Here is an 18,380-nt window from a genome sequence, read left to right as displayed (position 1 = left end):
TCAGCCCAGGGTCACATTAACGCCCTTCTCCTGCAGTGTCGTGATGTGTCCCATCCCGAGCCTCATCCCTGCCTGACGCCGCAGCAGCAGCCGAAAGAGTGGGGGAAAAAATATGGAATATGCAGGCAGGATCAGCTGCAGCTTGCGGGGTTTAGGCTCCCGAATGATCACAGCCCAAACTGTATTTTTGTATAGTTACATTTCACTGGCACATTGTGGGCTCCAGGGAACTTCCAGTGTTAGTGATAGAGAGCTTCTGCCATAGGAAACTTCACTGTGAAGACACCAAACTGCCACTGGTAACTTCACATCATCTGTCCTTATGTTTGGAACACACTGAGTGCTTATTTCCCTCAAACATGCCCAAAGCTCTGGGTACAAATACAGAAAACAGGTGTGGCACGTTCATCCAAAACTGGGAGGAGACTGTTCCATGTTTAATGACATTCAGCTTTTCACTCTCACCCTGAAACACAGCACAAAGGTTTGCTGTCAAAACAGTTGTCCCAGTGGCTGGAGCTGATGTTTGCAATGGTGGTTTTATTAGGTTAATGCTATTTATGAAATAGGCTCTTCTGACTGAATTCTGACAGTGTGGAAGTTCAGGTTACCCAGAAATCCTAAATTCCCCAGAGCTTCTTACTCTGTCCTCATTTCTAACTGCCTTGATTAATTTCTCAATAACCATCTCATGAGCCAGACAACATTTTCATGCCTTGCTAAAGGATGTAAGGGATATAAAGGCACCTGATTATTCAGTGTGGTCGTCCATGGGTTCTACACTTGGAGGTTGCAGAATTCCTGGAGTCCTCCCCTCCAGTTATCACCTACTGATAAGGGAAGTGGTGAGGGAGGAGATAATCAGTGTTCTGTTGGCAGAGAAACAGGAGTGATTCCTTACAGCAGCTGAGGTGTGGAAGTTATCTCCACACTCAGCTCACATGACATGAAGTTGGATCCACGAAAAGATTAAACACTGCAAACTAAGACTTATTTTTTTTCCTTTTTTTTTCAGGCTAGAATGTCTGATTCTGTGATTCTGCTGTCAAAAGGTGAGGGCTTTTTAGGAAATGTGGACAGTAAGAAGAGCTGATCCTGCTTTAATAACAGGCCAGTAATGTTTCTTCCATATATACTGCTCAGCATCTTCTTCCCCAAATACAAAGTGTTCTTGCTCTTCTGGTGGCATCTTTCTTGGCAAGTATCATTTGCCAGAACAGGAGTTACACAGAGAAAACCCCCATTGTCTTTAGAAGCAGCTGGTTCCTTACCTCAGTCGTTGAGACAAGTGCCCCAGCACTTCCCCCTGATGTGTTCCATGATCTCATCATTCAGTGAAGCATGGCCTTGAGAGCACCCCTGACTCCTGCTGGCTGCCAGTGATTCCATCCTGCACAAAATCCCAGAGGACCCAAAAATCCTCACAACTCTGGGGGCACTACTTCTCTTTTTTCAGTTTTCTGCTCAGCTTCCTTGCAGCGCAGGGCAGGAGAATCCCCTGATTTCACAGCTTCCCCCTTCTCGGGAAATAAGTTCCTTACTTCATGTAGGCCCTTTATTTTTTTTTCCACAAACAGATCCAGATGTGGACTGGTAAATAACAGCAACTTATGGCTAAGATGTTGTGGTGAATGTAAATGAAAACAATACTTTTTTCCTTTACCTGCTTCTTCCTTTCCCGTTTTCCTCTCCAAGGACGCTCAGGTGACACAGAGGACGTTGTGCTGCTATGAAATGTCTGGAACACAAATAAAAAAACAACAATATCACAAGACAGGATGTCCCCCCTGCCCAGAGGCAACGGCCACTGAAGCTTTTGGGGTGCACATGACAGGCAGGTCAATGTTCCACATACACAAACACCGATTATGCTCCCAAAAGGACCACAGAGCTTGTCACTCATAAAAATACTTGAAATTCCCTTTTTGTCCTGGTGTGTCCTTCCCTCCCAAAAATTAACTAATATTTTAGTAGCAGCGCTTTTGGCTGACAAGGCCATGTAGTACACATGAAAACAGAAATGTATTTACTCTCAAAAATGAGAGACTGGTCTAACTCTATATAATTGGGATGGCTTTAACTTATAATGAATAAAAGCGTTCACAGTTCTTGAATAAGATCACGTTTTATTCTAGGGGAAACAAGGTAAATATGCAAGAAAAAAGAGTTTCTCATTACTCTGGAAGCAGAGAGAGCACAGCTGGTGTGTGTGCCAGGCTCATGCTCTCATGTTTACAGCAGCACAGGAAAACACCAACAAATTACAAGCAGCACATCTGTCCTGTGCTTTTGGTTCGAGTGAGATCACGCTCCAAAATTAGCGTGGCTGAGAGCACACACTGCTCCCTTTCACCAAACAGAAAGCAAAAATGACTTTGTCTCTTGTCTGGGGTCTTTGGAGAAATGGGGATTCAGCTGGAGATGAACCCCAGAGTTCAGAGCTTGCCCAGAACATCTGTTGGGTTTTTTGCCTTCCAGAACAACGGCACTACGGACAACTGTCCCCCCCAAATCCTCTCCCCCCCAGAGTCGGCCCAGACCTGCCTGCTGGGATGTTGGTTTAACTGTTGCTGTTACTGCATTTTGAGGAACATTTTGCAGGTTCTCCCAAAGGAACTGCCAAGGGAAACGCCGTTCCCCTGCTGTGGACAGCACTCACCTGCTGCACTGCACGTTATTGCAAAGGCTGAGTGGCTTTGGCCTTCCAGTATTTAAATTATTTGGGGGTGGGGAACACAAACCTTTCCTCAGCTCTTCCTTTAACCAGCACAGACAAGTAGGCAAAGCATTTTTCCGAGTTGCCGTGCCTGACGCAGTCTGAGATGTCATTCACACAGTGCCATGAAGATCATCTTCTTGTTACATTTCCAGAATTTATTGGTTTCCTGCATGCAAAACAAGTCAGCCAAAGAATTGCACCACGGTGTGTGCTTTAACTAATGGCAGTGTTTCCTTCTCCAGCGTTATTCTTTAAACACTAGATGGTGCTCCTTTCCTCCTGCACATCCCCCGTTTGTGTTCCCCTCTCAAAATGGAAAAAAGATTGAGTGAAGAAGCAGGGAAGCTTAGCTGCAGTTTCTGATTCAGTAGGAAAGATCTTATTTAACTTCACTGAACTGTCTCATCTAAACCCAGCTCAGTATCTGACAACATTAAATGCACTGATTTTTCTTTGTTGTTGTACTGCATCTTATCGAGAACTCTTCACCAGGAAAAGGCAACAATTATCCAGTTCAGTGAATGGCAGCATTGATTTCTAGTTGGACATCTGTGATCTCACTTGTGAAGACATCCAGGCAAGCTGGGAGCCTTGCAGAGGAGGGAGAGTCCAACTGGACCCCTTCTGAATAGAAGAGCAGGAACTGCTGAACTGTGGCGAGGAACTGTGCAATCCATCTGCACATTGGCCTGTCAGCATTCCTGCGGATCCAGGCTGGCTGGGGATCTGCCTGACAGGAATGCTGAGCAGGGAAAACAGACAAATTCAGGGTACTGATGTAGAGATTCAAAGATTAATGGGCAAGAGAGATAAACACATATAATAACACAATTAATGAAACATAATTATTCCAGCTGCTTACAGCGGAACTTACTCCCATGTGTGGGCTTCTTTATTTCTATTATTATATATAAGGATATACCTCCATGTAATACTGGATTTCCAGTGGAGAATCAAGGAAAGTATAAATATAAGGGGGACTTACAGAAGTGCCCAGTGAGGGTTCTGTGATCACCTACATTTCCATCTGATTGCAGCTGCTGAACAGCACTTACACAGTCCAGTGGTGTTTAAGGTGTCCTTCCTTTCAGCACATTCCAGAGGCACAGCCAATTTTCTCACCTGTCCATCACACCGTGGCCCCTTTCCTGACTTTCCAACTCATCTCTTACTGCGCTGTGTCCTGGCTGACACCTTCTCACTGCGTTAACAGCACCACAAACCATCATCTCTGCAGGAGCTCCTGACCTTCCTCCTCCAGTTCACCTCCCTCCCTCCACTGCACAAACCTCTGCACGGCCACAACAGCCCCTGGCCAGGGTGTAAACGCTGCTGTGGGATAACTGCAGTCGTGGGGATGTTGGGAAACCCTCCCTGCCTCGTTCCAGTTGCCTTTCCCAAGCCCAGACAGGCCCTTCCTCTGGGAGCTCCGTGGGTGAGTCTGTATTAGCTCACAGCTTACAGTGCCACCAGCACTGCTGGGATCCTCATCCAGATGAGGCTCTCCTCATTTCTTACCCTTTTATCTTCACTCTGAATTTTATCTTCACTCACATTTATCTCCCCAATCTTTAGGTATTTAACTGAGGCTCAAATCTGCAGGGGCACCCGCACATGGAAGGCACACTGTAAGTGGTAGATGTATTTGCTGCAGCTTCCAGCTGTTATCAGTGGGACAGCAGCAGATATTGCTGGAGAGCAAACAGTTTCAGAGTTTGAACTTCAGTGGGATGAATTCCAGTCTAAATGCTTTGGACAGGGAGTTTTCTTTTCAAAAACCCAAGACTGTTGTGAAGTGCTTAACGTACCAGTTACATCAGTCACATCAGCTCTTTGCAAATCAGCTTTCTCCAAATAATTTTACTTTTTGAATTCTTACCTTTAGCACAGGTCCACTCACCCCTTTTCAACAAATAAATCAAATATTCTAGTAAAGGGTAAATGGTTTTGTCAAAGCTGAACGGGATGGAAAAGAACTACAGACGGTTAACTGAAAAACACTTCCACATGTTTTAAATAAAAATCAGTAACTGGTACAATCTGACCTAAAAATAGGCAGATTTAACCAGACTATTTGGTCTGGAATCCAGGCTACATTTGTCACAAGAAAATGACTCTGCAGGAAATCTCTCTCTGCTATTTGTTCCTGCTCAAGACAAACATTAACAGAGCTGCTTTTCCTGTGGGTTTCTGCTTTGGAACCTCTGCCTTTGGCTTTGTATAAAGACAGGAAGCACAGGGAAAACTGAGGAAATACAGAGTCAAGAGTCAGTCATAACATTCAAATCTAGAGCCAAACTGAGCCCAAGTCCTTTCCAGCTGAGGCAGAGATCGAATCTTATCAGGTATTATCTAAGAAAACGGGAGAGGAAAATGATCCCTTCCCAGCCAGCCAACTGCTCTCCTGTCCCCGATTTTGCCAGAACTGCACGAGCCAAACTTGCAGTCACATCAAAGCACCGGCAGTGAGAAACACTTGTTCTGACCCTGCCCCACCACTGTCAGTGGGAATCCTGGTAAAAGTGTGAGAAAAGAGATCCTGAGGAACGAGGAAAGGGGCAGGATGGGAGGTGGTAATTGTGGTTACACCAAGGCAGGATTGCTGGTTGTTATTCAGGCATCCTCAGGGTATTGACTGTCACACATCTGCACAGTTACAGCTGGCTAAATGAATTTAAATAAAAGAAAAGAAATAACCTCCTCAAAAAAGACCAATTTTGGGGCAAACTTAATTACATTAAGTAGATAAAATGCCAGTACTTACAGTGGAGTAACTCCTTTAACCAAGAAAAGATTCTTTTGCAGAGTCCAGACTCTCCTGTGCTTTTTGGAAGGCTCTGGATACAAACTAAACACTCCTTGTCCAGGAATGGACAAAATACAGCCTTTTATAAAAAACTCTCTGCAACTCCCACCTGTCCAAAAAAACAGCTGGTTTGGGCTCATCCTCTGTAAGAATCCATCCCAAATTCTGACCAAAATACCTCACACCTTCTTGTGAACCTTGGAAAACCCTAAATCAAAGCTGCCACCTCCAAAACTCCTATTGTGAGCTAACAAAAAATCATTTCAGAAAGAGATATCAATTATTTCATGAATTAAAAAAAAAAAAATAAGAAAAAAACCAGGCAGCCAGCAACACTACTACAGCAGAAACATTTTTAAAAAAGGATGCTATTAGATCCCATTCACAAAAAAGAAATCACCTCTGAATCTTGATTTAAAATGATTGCCACAGTTGTCTCTTCCTCCTGCCCCTAGAACAGATTTCTAAGCTAAAGCAGAGTTGAGAAATTTGCTGCCTCAGGTGGTGACTGAAGGTCCTGCCTGGGGCAGAATAAATCAGGAGAGGATCAGGGGAGTGACCTTGACTCTCTCCTTTGGTGAAAGATAAAAAGAAGATGATAAAAAGAAGAAGAAAAGAAGGCCAGGTAGAATCACATTTGTAGATTATTAGATCAGCCACCAACTAAATAATTCCACCTGATTATATCTTAAGGTAAACGGGGTAGGAAGAGCCAGAAGATTTTTGGAGGCTTCAAAACTCCAATTAAGCTTCCTGGGTTCCATCAAGGGACTCACAACCCTCCCAGTCTCGTTTTACTAAGGCAGGTTCTTTTTTTTTTGGCTCAGTCTGTGATTCCCCCTTCATTCATCTGTCAGATGAAGCTGGAATCTTTTCTTCCATTTTACGAGGAGTCTCGTGAAGAACGAGACAGTAAAAATACTTGTGTAAATCTGTTCCCCACCTCTCACAGTGCCTGCTGGGTAGGACTTCTTCAGAAATGGAATCATTTATCGTCTGCAAGTTTTGATTTCTTGCTGATGCATTCCATGTTCCAATAAAGCCAAATCTTATTTAGGGACCTGATCTGAATCCTGTTACTGAAGTGAGGAGGATATTCCCGTTGGGGAGGTCAGGCCCCCAAGGATATCTGGATTCTATGGAATTATCAGAGTGAGGAAAAAAAACCCTCCTCTAATGCATTAATAACCCACTGGTGAACTCAGTGGATTTCTTGGAATGAAAAGACCTCAAAAAGCACACAAACTCCTCTGGATGCCAAATATCCCCTCTGCTTTTTCAGGCAGAGGAGAAAAGTGGAAATGGAAAAAACACGGAGAATTACTCACGTGGGATTAAGTCGTTCCACCGGGAATATCTGCAAGCAAATTCTGCAGAAATGTGAAGAAATGTGGTAAGAGGAACTTGTAAAACTGTAAATTCTAATGCCACTGTGAGGATGAGGATGTGTGAAATCACAGCAGGGGATTTTATCTGTAGTCCCTTACCATATTTGGTTATGTCATCAGAAGAACAGCAGCCACTAAAACAGCTATGAAAGAGATGAAAAATGTAAAGCCCATGAAAAGCCTCCCTGAATTTCCTGGGCTCTAATTTATGCACACCAATGAACCCCTTTGTTTAGGCAGAGAAAAATAAAAACAAACCAAAACAGTCTTTCAGTGTCAAACTCCTCCTAGAGGGAATTCTCTTTGAATCTCCTTTTTTTTTTCTATGCAGAATTTTAAGTTTTATATGTGCACAAAGGAAAAAAAATTAAAATAAGCTTTAAAAAAAAAATAAATAAATAAATTGCCCGAGCTGTGACTAAGCCCTCAGCACTGAGCTCCTGGCAGGCTGCCACCAGCACTGATTGCACTGGAGAAAAGTTCCACTCAAAAAGGGGAGGGAGGGAGGGAGGGAGGGAGGCTGGATTGGTGCCCACAAGGCTCTTTAGCAGGGTTAAACCACTCTGCCCTACATTTACAGGCACACATGGCCTCAATCTGCACGGGGACAGACAGGAGGGGACTGAGGATGAGGGGGTGCTGATGCAGGGCTGGAGAGCACGAGAGCCTGAGGAGTGCTGGGTGTGCAGCACGGACACACAGCAGGGGGGGATTTACCACAAAACCAGTCCCGCTGCACAGGGAATCACGGCTATTCCCAGCTGCCTCACTGGGAAGTCTTTCTTTCCATCCTTACTCCCAACCTGGGCAAAAAGAGGGGCAAGCTGTGAATGGCCTCAAAACTCACCTCTTCCCTTCACTTGTATATACTGATTTTGTTGTGAAATCCAAAGCTGAAGGTTCCCTCAGCAGGTTTAGATTTGAATGCAATGCAGCTGTTTTAATTGGAGTAAAACTCCCGAAATTTCTGATGGAGTCAAGCTCTTCAATTTCTGTACCTCTTTCACAAGCAATTCACACTTTATATGCGTGGACAAACTATGCAGCTGCACTCCAGGAGAGGAAAAAGATGTGGACAGAAAACTGTGTCTCGATGGCTTCAAGTTTTAGGGGCTGAAAATCCAGGTTTTTTTGTTCCCCCCCTCCTCTGCTATTCACAAACATGAATACCATCCTGCTTGGGTTGGCTCCTCCCTTCAGCAGCTTGAGGAAGAAAAGTAATGAAAAAGAATTTTGTCTCCTTGTGGATAACACAGTAAATGGTTTCGGTGTCTAAAACAGCAGAGGGAAGGAGAAGACTCCAGTGCAACAGCAAAGCCACGCCTGGCTGGTCCCTGCTCCTGGAACTGAGGCCAGAGGGACACAAAGGAGCGTCATTCGGAGCTCAGATTGGGAAATGTCCCCTGCAGATTAGAGTGGCAGAACCTGCAGTGGGATAAAGGCACTTCCATCTGCAGTGCTGAGGCTCCTTCAGTTGTGCCAAGAGCAGTCTCTGCCTTTTCCCCAGCACAGAACGTGACAGTCACTCGGTGTCACCGAGACACCCAAAGCTGCAAAGAGAGACACAGAGAGAAAGGGAGAACTTCTGTTCCTGCGTCCTGGCCTCCTGCCCCACACTCACATCTTAATAACGGCATCAACAATTATAATTTTATTACCCTTAATGTCTTCCTCATCAAATTTCAGCCCATTGTCTGGCCCAGCCGAGGTGTACTGGGCAATAACACTGTAAACTCTTTTTAGTCCTGCTCTGATTTCAGCCCAAACTGATTTACTGTGGATCCTGAGCGGGAATATTTCTCAGTCCCCAACAAAAACTCTGTCTCTATCTTACTTTATATTCTGCTATTTCAGAATATAATCTTAACCTGTTCAGCTATCTAGAACGTGAGGTTTTATAGTCTCAACAAGAAAGTCCCTCTTTAATTTTTTTGGAGTGCATTTCAATTTTCAGGGACTTCAATAAAACACTTTTTTATTCATATGCCATTGAGACACACAAAACTTTCTGTGTCATTATGCCCAGTCCTAAAATCAGTAATTAACCCCAGCTTTCATATTTTTGTTCGTGGCATCCCAGATTCTACACCCAATCCTGTGCTGCAGGGAAATTTCAACAGTTAAATGAAGTTGTGGTGCCACCTTGTGAGGTTTCATCATAAGTGCCTCTAACGTGGACAAGGAGATAAAAATTAGCCCTGGTTAAAAAAAAAAAAAAAGGAAAGGAGATTGTTCCTCTTCCACTGCAAGAGATTCCAAGGCTGAGCCTGTTGGCAAAGAGCAGCTTGTGGTTACTGGCTAAAAAAAGAGCATTCAGCATTTTAAGATGGCACTAAAAGGGCAGGAGAGGCCACGAAGAACTGCAGCAAAAACCCAGCGACTTTCCCCACCACAGATCCAATTACAGACGTGAGTTAATTCCACTGAAGTCAGCAGAGTTACTGGAGATTAATATGGGAGCGAGGCAGAGCAGATTTTGACCTGCAGGCTGTCACAAATCCTGGCCTGCAGTATTTCCTTAAAATCACGATCAGCTACAATAACTCAGTTAGTACTTACTTTTGGACGCTGTTTTAGTCACTGCCACAAGCTCCTTTTGGTCCCCAAGATGCTCTGAGTGTATAAAAGCAAGAGATAACACACACACACACACACACAAACACACACACTTAGCTAATCCAGGCTTTAGGTAAAGGGTTTCCTCCTTCTTTGCCCATTTTTGAAGGCAAATCTAGAAATGTCCATTCATACTTAAAACTTTACATACAAAATGTATGTCCTCTTGCTCACAGACCAAATCCCAAAGTGTTTGAAACCTAAATGGTCCTTCACTCTTTCATTTCCTTCCCAAACGGCCTGACAGTCCTTTTTGAGCGAGCAAGGCTGGTTGGAGAAAGCTTTGTTGGCCAATCTGCCGGATTCTGCCAACGACGCTATTGCCAAACCCCTCCTACCAGCGCTACGTTTGTATTTGAATTCCTCACGCTGCTCTCCCACTCGCCCAACGCTTGCTGGGAGAAAAGTTTCGCTCCTAAGGCAATGAAGAAAGTGCAAACACAAAGCTGCTTTAGAAATCCGTCCCCTCCCTTCGCCACCAGGTGCCGTGACAACTCACCCACCAGCAGGCAGTGCTGTTCCCCTCGGCAAGGATTTACTGTTTGCATCTCTCAAACTCCAGGAACGCGCGATGCTGCTCCGGTTTTTGTCACGGGAGATGAACAAAAATAATAATAATAAAAAAATAAATAACCCCAAAGGGAGTTAGGAACGTTCCTGATTTCTTTTCCCCCTTTGTTTCCCAGCTCAGCTGGACGACTCCAAGGTCACACATCTGGCTGCAAACTCAGGTGATTCTTCAAGCGACATTTAGCTCAGGGAAACCCTGAGCACATTCCAAGGCCACTGAGGTCTCCCTTTAAGAGGAGAGGATGACCCAGCCATGGAATGACACGCAGTTGTCAGGAAAAAAGGAATTTAAAAAGTCTTAAGGCATAAAAGAAGAACGTTGATAGCAAAGGGAACTGACCTGTGTCATCAGCACCAGGTCCTCCTGGGTGAATAATCTGCTCCAGGATCTTGCAAGCTGGTGTTTTACAAAGCATCCTAATCCTGACAGAAAAACACACCTCACAAGGCTTTTAAATGTGGGTCTTGAAAGAAATAATAATAATTTAAAAAAACCTAGGCTGATAGTTCAATAAATAGGAGGTAATTTGAACATCGTCCCTCTTAAGACCAATGTCATGCCAGCAGTTTGAATCAAGCAAAACATCTAATTCAATCTGCTCAAAATGAAAAACACTGAGGCCTGAATATCTTCTAACTCAATCAGAACTGAATATCAGGACTTATTTTATGTTCATTTTAACTTGGGTAAGGGAATTCAGGTTTTAATTCCTTTATCTACACAGAAACTGGTAGGAGGAAGCATTAAAATGCTGAAAACATCGCTGAATATGACCACTCTAAAAATATTTTAAAAATAAGTGTTATTGCAAACACACAAGTTTCATTTCCACAGGGCTACCTGAGGCAATAGATGAATATCCCAACTTTCCATCGACACTTTTAATGTACAACCACGCCCCTAGATAAATACTCCTCCTTTATGCACAGTGTGAGTATGAACACCAGCACCCTGCAAGCTCACCACACAGAAATTTCTGAGGTAGATAAGCATCACCATCCCTGCAGAAATGATAAAAAACCTTCATTTCCCCAGCAACTTTTGCAGTAAGAGCAACACATCTGAGAGATTTAACTTCACAGCAACTGCAATAACGACCAGCAAACAAATTAAGAGGGTGCTCAGCCTCAAAAATCCTCCAAGCACAACGGGCTGACTCAAAGGTTTTAATGGTGATGACTTTGATACACAAGCCATGTTAAGTGACAGAGCCCTTCCATTGACTGTTAAACAATAATTCACACACATCTGATTGTCTTCAGGCCCCAGTACCTCAACAATACTGGAAGTGGGGGAAGAAAAGAAAGATCTGGAGGGGGGAGAGGAATAGAGAGCTGCATTCATGCACTTTATGGGAAAGATTGCATAGCTGGTTTAGAAAGAAAAGGTCTTTTCGTGTCCTTAGGAGGAGTTCTGTGCTTCTTCAACTTCTTCACGAGTCACAGGTGACCACGTTCATCCTCTCAGCATCAGCAGCCCCCAGGAGGAGTGAAATGCAGGAGCCCAGCAGAGGAAGGACAGTCACCACACAGTGAGAGAGGCATCTCGTTGGTTAAGGCCCTTCCAAATCCTCTTGGCAAACACCCCAAAGCTAACCCTTCTCTCATTCTTTTGGGTGGTTTTTTTTTTTGCACTTTTCAGAGCAGTATTAAATATTCATAAATATAAAAACTACGTGGAAATACTTGTAATAATATTCTGGTTCCCACTGTTTAAAAAAAGGGGCGGAAAAAAAAAAACAAAAAAAAAGCACAACCCAACCACCAACCATCTTTGCCAGAGTGCTTGGCCAGCAGTGGAGATAAAAATGTGACTGTTCCAAAGATCCTGGGGAACACGTGATGTTTGGGTCTCCCTGTGGACCAGAATTGCTTCAGGACTTTCTGCTGAGTTCTGAGAAGCCCTCAGGAGAGGACAGAAAGCCCCTGGAGCGCCTGAGATTCAGGAAGGCTGGACTGGCCAAGTCATTTCTGATACCACCGGCTCTCAGAAACATCTTCAGATCCTGATGTGGAAAGTGCTGCGAAAGAAGGGGAAAAAATTGAGATTTAAAGAGGTTTGTCATTATGCACAGTATTTTTCTTGAAGTACAGAAAGGAAGGGGCTGTGTCACGAAAGGGATCCTCTTCTTTCACACCCTGAGAAGATTTAAACATTACGGGAGAAAATTCCATCTTCTGACAATGTTCGCCCAGCCCTGCATGAAATCAAGGGTAAATCGACCTATTTACTGGATACAGAGCAGAGCTAAATGTTTGCCAATGGTACTTTAGCTTTGGAACAGCATTTGGCTTCCTAAACCAGACAAATCAGGCAGGTGAAGTTGTTGTTTCTCTTGTTGGGACAGAGAGATGCTGGTTGTCCTCTCCTTTCTGTTTGCACCGTGACACAGGCAAGCAGCACGTCTTTGCACTGCCATCAGCTCTCAGCAGAGCTCCTGGCATCTCAGCAGGCCAGGGAGGCACAATTTTAGGAAAATATGCCAAAAACTTCACTGTCTCCAAGCAGCAACCTCTGCTCAGTGTCGTGGCAGCACAAACTGTGGGTTTCTTTCTTGACTGGCTGAAATCAGAAGGGATCACGATGTATTTCTGTGTGTAAATTCTATAATTCTGTTGCCCACACTCAAAGGAAACCTTCGAGGTTTGGGGTATTTGGGAGGCTGAAAAGTTCTGGGTGTACAGTTTGGGAGTTTTGTTTTACCAAACTGTTATCCACCCTCACTGGGAATCTATTTATTGGAAAAAATCCTATTTTTATCAGAGTGTCATTTTTTGGCCTTTGTTTCTTTGCTGAGCCTCTCTTGCCAGTTTGAGTCCTTGAGAACGAATTAACCTGCATGTTGGGACAGCCTTGGGAGATACACACTCCCTACAGGTAGGATTGGAGTCACAACCTCTGCTGTTTGGGTAAAGGCCCCAAAGGTTCCAGAGATGCTGCATTTGCAGTGCCATCATCTTGTTCAATCTGTTGTTTCTCTGTCTGGTTCTGGCAGCTCCCAGGCATTCCTAAATGCCATATTCCTCCCCAACTCCATTTCCTATTGTTCCAGCACATTTCACCCTCAGGCATGAACCTTCCAGGATGATTTATAAAACAATTTCCTGTGGAAAACGTACCCAGCCTTGTAGAACAGAACACTGCTCACACTTCCATTAAACGACCAGCAGCTTGTTAATGGTAACAATTCTGAGGGAAATAAAACTCCTGGGCTCCAATTTTCTGAACCTGCAAGTGTCATTGTCATTTAGAGCTCAGTCAGGCTGCTGGGAGCAGCCAAACACAGAGATCTGCCCTCCTGGTCGGGGTTTGCTTCCAATCTGCCAGGGGTTCCTCAATGACAGCAGCACAAATCAAGCAACTTTACTGCATCTTTATTTACCTGCCAGCAGCACAAAGGCTGTCTGGGGGAGGTTAAACCCACACAGGGTCGTAGGTAAAGGTCTGAGAAAGGAAAATCAGTCTGTACAGGGGATGGATGAACTTCAGCTCAGTGGGTGTGAGAACAGGACAGCCTGAAAAACACCAACACCCCGAGCTGTGTAAAAAAAAAAAAAGGGCTTCAAAACTCAGGGCACACTGATAGGAGAATCTGGCCTTTAAAAAGCAAAGAGGATATTCCTCCTCAGGAACTTCCGATCTTATGTTGAGGATGATGAGAATTTACAGTCCCTATTACAAAAGTCCTCGGTGTTTGTCAGCTGCCAGGTAAGCACTGGCTGCACAAATCACGAGACAAAACTTAACTGCCTTAAATCCTACATCTCCTCCTTTTTTGATGGGAAGATGTGGCTTTTGGTAGGGCAAAAAGGCAAAGAACAGAATAAGAAATCGCTTTGCTACAACTAAAAATCACCCAAGGCTTTGTGAAGCTATTCAGCCTTTCCAAGAGGATCCTACACCAGGTGCCAGCCTGGTATTCTGGGATCAGGTATCCATAAATATTGATTGCCCATCTCCTCACAGCAAAATGCCTGAAACCTGAGGTTCCCAGCACTCCAACTGCCCCCTGGCAATCATCTGCAGCGTGGCTGCTGCTTTGCTTCCCCACGTGTTCCATTTCCACAGCCCAGCAGCTGAAAGCATAAATCAGCAGGCTCTTCCTGGGCTTCCTGGGACTGGAATTCTGGAATGCATTCAGCTGGGCACGAGAAGCGGAGATGAGAAAGCAAATGAAGCCAGGACTGTCCCCGGGCATTGACGGGTTGGAGTTTGTCCCACGGGTTCCAGAAGAGAGGATTTTAGGGGAAAACACGTTTTTAGTTCTTGCTGGAATATTGAGGAGCTGTGCAGGGTAAGGTCACCCCTGGCATAACAGGGCTGGTGATCTGTGTTAAGCCACTTCCTGAGCTTTGCCTGCTCTGTATTAGATTACCCAGTGAAGCTGCACAGCCCTGCCTGTGGCTGCACACAGCCCATGGCCAGCCCTGCAAAGGGCATTCCAGCTGGACACTGTGGAGAAGGGAAAATGAGAAGCCAGGAAGGGAGATGGAGATTAATTCACAACGAGATAAGAAAGCAGCGTCTCGTTAAACGAACAGGTCGCGTGTCCAACTGTTACAGCACAACTGAACCCAAAGAACGGGAACTGTGGGTTCTGTGGGGAGGGATCAGCTGCAGGAATTGCCCCCTTGTCCCATGTCACAAACTGGCAGGCCCCATCAGACCTGGGGGTAACATTAAACTTCAGTGAACCCCATCCCAAAATCACTGTCTCGCTCAGAACGCAACACTTACACAGTATTTTAAAAATGAGAGTAAGCTCCTCAGATCAGGAGGTTCAGCATTAACAAATATGTCAGTCAGTGATGCCAGTGCACACAGGAAAAATATGACTAAGAATATCCTGGAAAAAAACCCCACTTTAATAGGCAAAGTGAACAGTAAACCACAATAAGGCAGAGGTATCAAGCCTTCCATACAGATTGGTTTGGATAACAGTGTCACCTTCTTTTCCTGAGCTTTTAATTCTGGATGGATCAGAAACCAGATCAGAGAAGCTACACATTCCCTTCTCAGCTCTGAGACATTTTTCTATTATATTTTCATTTTGCAATAAAGCTCCAAAGGTTAAAAACCACGTTGATGTACCCTGAGAAACATCAGCATCTCGAGAGGATTCTAAATACTTTCTTTACAGGTATTTCCAGCTAAGGGATTGTTTTCTTTATACTGCCATCCAAATAGAAGCTGCTGTCCACATGGAAACTGCCTGGCCAGAGTTTTGGCTGGGATTTGGAAGGAAATCCTTCTTTATGTCATCAGGAGCTCTTCAGCTTGAGGACTTCCCAGATGAATCCTGGGACTCAGCTGATCTCCTGAGCCTGAAAGAAGAGGCAAGTTAAGATTTCTCTTGAAGCCAAGGACGAAAAATATCTGCCTTAAATATGCACAGCACCATCCTGAACAGGCAGGAGACACCTTGAAAACATGGAGATCTCCATGTCATGAACATGGATCCAAGGACCTGTGTTTAAACTGAGCAACTGGATGCTCAGTGTTCCAACCCTTGGTAGCCTGGCCCTTTGGTTTCATTGGCACTCTGCTTTCTCCTGCCTAATCTACAACAAGGCCTCTTGTTGCTCATCATCTTGCCCTGTTGAATACCCAGCACTCAGTTCATTCCCTCATCTTCCCACAACATCCCCAACTTGGGAAAGCAGAATAATTATGACAGTCATCCCGGCGGCTGCACCAGCAAATGCTCCTCTCTGCCACTTCCTCAGGAAATGGCTGAGGATGCACAACATCCTCACCTTGGAGTTCTCAGTCAGCAGTTTGCCAGGCTCCACAACACAGCAGGAAAGTCAGTCATGGCACAGGAGACTCCTCAACCTGCAGCTCCTGCTGACTCTGCAGCTCTGCCTTCAGCTCCTCCACCAGATCTGCAGGTGCAGAGCAGCCTTTGGACTAATAAAGGAAACTCCACCTGACCCCAGCAGCACAACCAAGAAAATGTTTTCTCTTAGCTGGAAATGTATGCAAACAAAACACCAGAACACCTCCTGGGCCTCACCTCATCATAATGATGAAATATTTCTAAATGTTTCTAAAAGGGAGTCTGTAAAACACTTGATTAGTCAGGGAATGCCTGATGTGCAGTGTCTCCTCTCAAGAAGCTGATGTTCCTCAGGATTCACGGGAATCACGTGCTTGTGCTTTACTGATCACTTTGCTTTAATGTCCTCCCTCAGAAATTTCATTTATGGAAGCAATAAACTGTTCTGTGTTCTGCAGGACACTTAAAAGTTCTTAAAAAACCATCAGCATTAAAGATGCTCCCACCTGCTCAGCAGAAAAGACAATGTTTTTCCATGTATATTTGTAACACGTAGACAATATTTACACACAATTCTAGGCAGGGATTCTTGCTACAGGCTTAAGAAAAATACGAATTTGAGCTTAGAATAATCAAAATATTATCCTGAAGAACCCACAAAGAAGTCACTGAGCAGAGAATAGGAACATAGTTTAGAAAAATAACCTGAGTTAGGTCATCCTCGAGGGGGTTCTGCAGTAAAATATTCATGCCTGACACTTCTTGCATTGCACCACGCATCCTAAAAAACCACCTGAAAGTACGCAAGAGGCTTAAAACGGTACCTGAGGAAGTCTGGTGCTTTGGAAATCATGTTCTCAAAATCTGCGAAGCCCAGTTTGCCATCCCCATCCATGTCAGCCTCTTCTATCACCTTCTCACACACCAGGGTGATCTCCTCGGCCGTCAGCTCCTCCCTCGTCAGCTTATTCAGGGTCTGCTCCAGGTCTGCTTTACAAATGAAGTTATCTGTGTTAAAATCTGCACCAGAAAAAGAATCAAAAAGGTCACCGACAGCTCTCACAATCGTTCCCTCCCCCCCCCCCCCCCCCCCCCCCCCCCCCCCCCCCCCCCCCCCCCCCCCCCCCAAGCATCCCCCCCCCCAGGCGGTACCGTAGATTTTAAAGGCGTAAATTGCTTTGAGCTCTCTGGGAGCCATTTCACTGAGCACGGAGAACATGTCCACGAAGTCGTTGAAGCTGAGGCTGCCCTCTCCATCCTCTGAGAAAGATGACACAATCCTTTCTTTGAAGGGATTCTCCTGGGGCAAAAAAACCCACATATATTTATATATTAGCGTTTGAAAGATTAAAAAACTGCTGAAATACTCCCTGATAATGAATACTCAATTCCATGGCCGGCTCTTTGAAGGCAACTTTTCCTCCCAAAATGCATCCAAAAATTGACATCTGTATGCTTTTGCAGGAAGTGTCTGCATTGTACCTCTTGCCCAGGTTCTTTCTCTCCAAACTGGTGCCCATCTGGTTCCTCCAGTGCTTTATAAACGTTACAGGGGAGGTGCAAAGAGCCTGAGGTGGTTTTTGGGGTAAGAGGCTCCTGCCAGGGTGTCAGAGCGACACGGGCAGGTGGTGACAGCTGGCACAGAAAAACAGGGGCTGGCAGGAGGGGATGGAAACAAGAGAGCAAGGGAGAAAGCCAAGGAAGCAAACAGGGGCCTCCTGAGTGAAGGCTGGAAGAACAAACAGTGTTTGTGAAACCACCTCAAAAAACAGTGCCTGCACTCCACCCCTGGCTGATGCAGAACCATCAGTCATTAAGGATGCAGTCACATCTCGGCAGAATCTTGTAGAAAAGCCTTTCATTGGCACTGATACCATGGATGTCCAACCTGTGGCTGGACTGACTGAACTCCAGAGATATTGAAATGCAATTTAATCTCCACAGGAGATGATCCCGAGATCCTTTCCTGCACCCACGAGCGAGACAATATTCTAAACCCACAAACACACAAGCAAGCACAAGAAAAGCTGCTTTAAAACTCCCAACCAAGTCCAAACCAAATGTTTTTACAGTATCAAAGCAACATCTCTGTCGCAGCTTTATAAAACCCCCAAATTAATTTGTAGCTGTATCTGTAAAACTACATCTATAAAATCACCTCAGTTCAGTTGAATCTGATCAAAGCTGCTCTACAGATCTGCAGAAGCCAAGACACCAATCAACATATTGATCTTCTAGAAATGTAAACAGCTTCAGTGGTGGCACATCATGCTTCATATTCTTAATGTGCATGCAGCATTATTTTGTTTGGCTTTAAAAGAAGGACTGGGAAAGCTCAGAAGCTTTTTTCCTCTAAGTTTAATTACCTAACAGGTGTTCAGAAACCATCCAATTATTTTAAATGAAATTTCATAAACCAGAGGCAAGTGACCAGGAAAATCTTATTTTTCAGTTAACTCGAATTCTCTCTTGATAATTCACACACAGAACAGATGCATCAG

General features: G+C 44.6%; 1 protein-coding gene across 1 annotated transcript in view; it reads right to left on the bottom strand.

Annotated features, from left to right (window-relative positions):
• CIB2 (calcium and integrin binding family member 2) overlaps nt 1-18,380 on the bottom strand; it is a 45,873-nt gene that overhangs the window by 8,832 nt on the left and 18,661 nt on the right. The window contains exons 4-6 of the mRNA XM_027901578.1: nt 17,032-17,179; nt 16,704-16,899; nt 11,869-12,120 (exon numbers count right to left, since the gene is read on the bottom strand). Coding sequence (XP_027757379.1) covers nt 12,099-12,120; nt 16,704-16,899; nt 17,032-17,179 — 366 coding nt within the window. The 3' untranslated portion in view covers nt 11,869-12,098. The remainder of the gene's footprint in view (nt 1-11,868; nt 12,121-16,703; nt 16,900-17,031; nt 17,180-18,380) is intronic.

The sequence above is a fragment of the Empidonax traillii genome, unplaced genomic scaffold, assembly GCF_003031625.1.
Source record: "Empidonax traillii isolate 1590-97213 ecotype Southwest subspecies unplaced genomic scaffold, ASM303162v1 scaffold800:size294262, whole genome shotgun sequence".
NCBI lineage: Eukaryota > Metazoa > Chordata > Aves > Passeriformes > Tyrannidae > Empidonax > Empidonax traillii.
The sequence above is the reverse complement of the archived record's forward strand: the minus strand, read 5'-3'. Positions and strand labels throughout refer to the sequence as shown.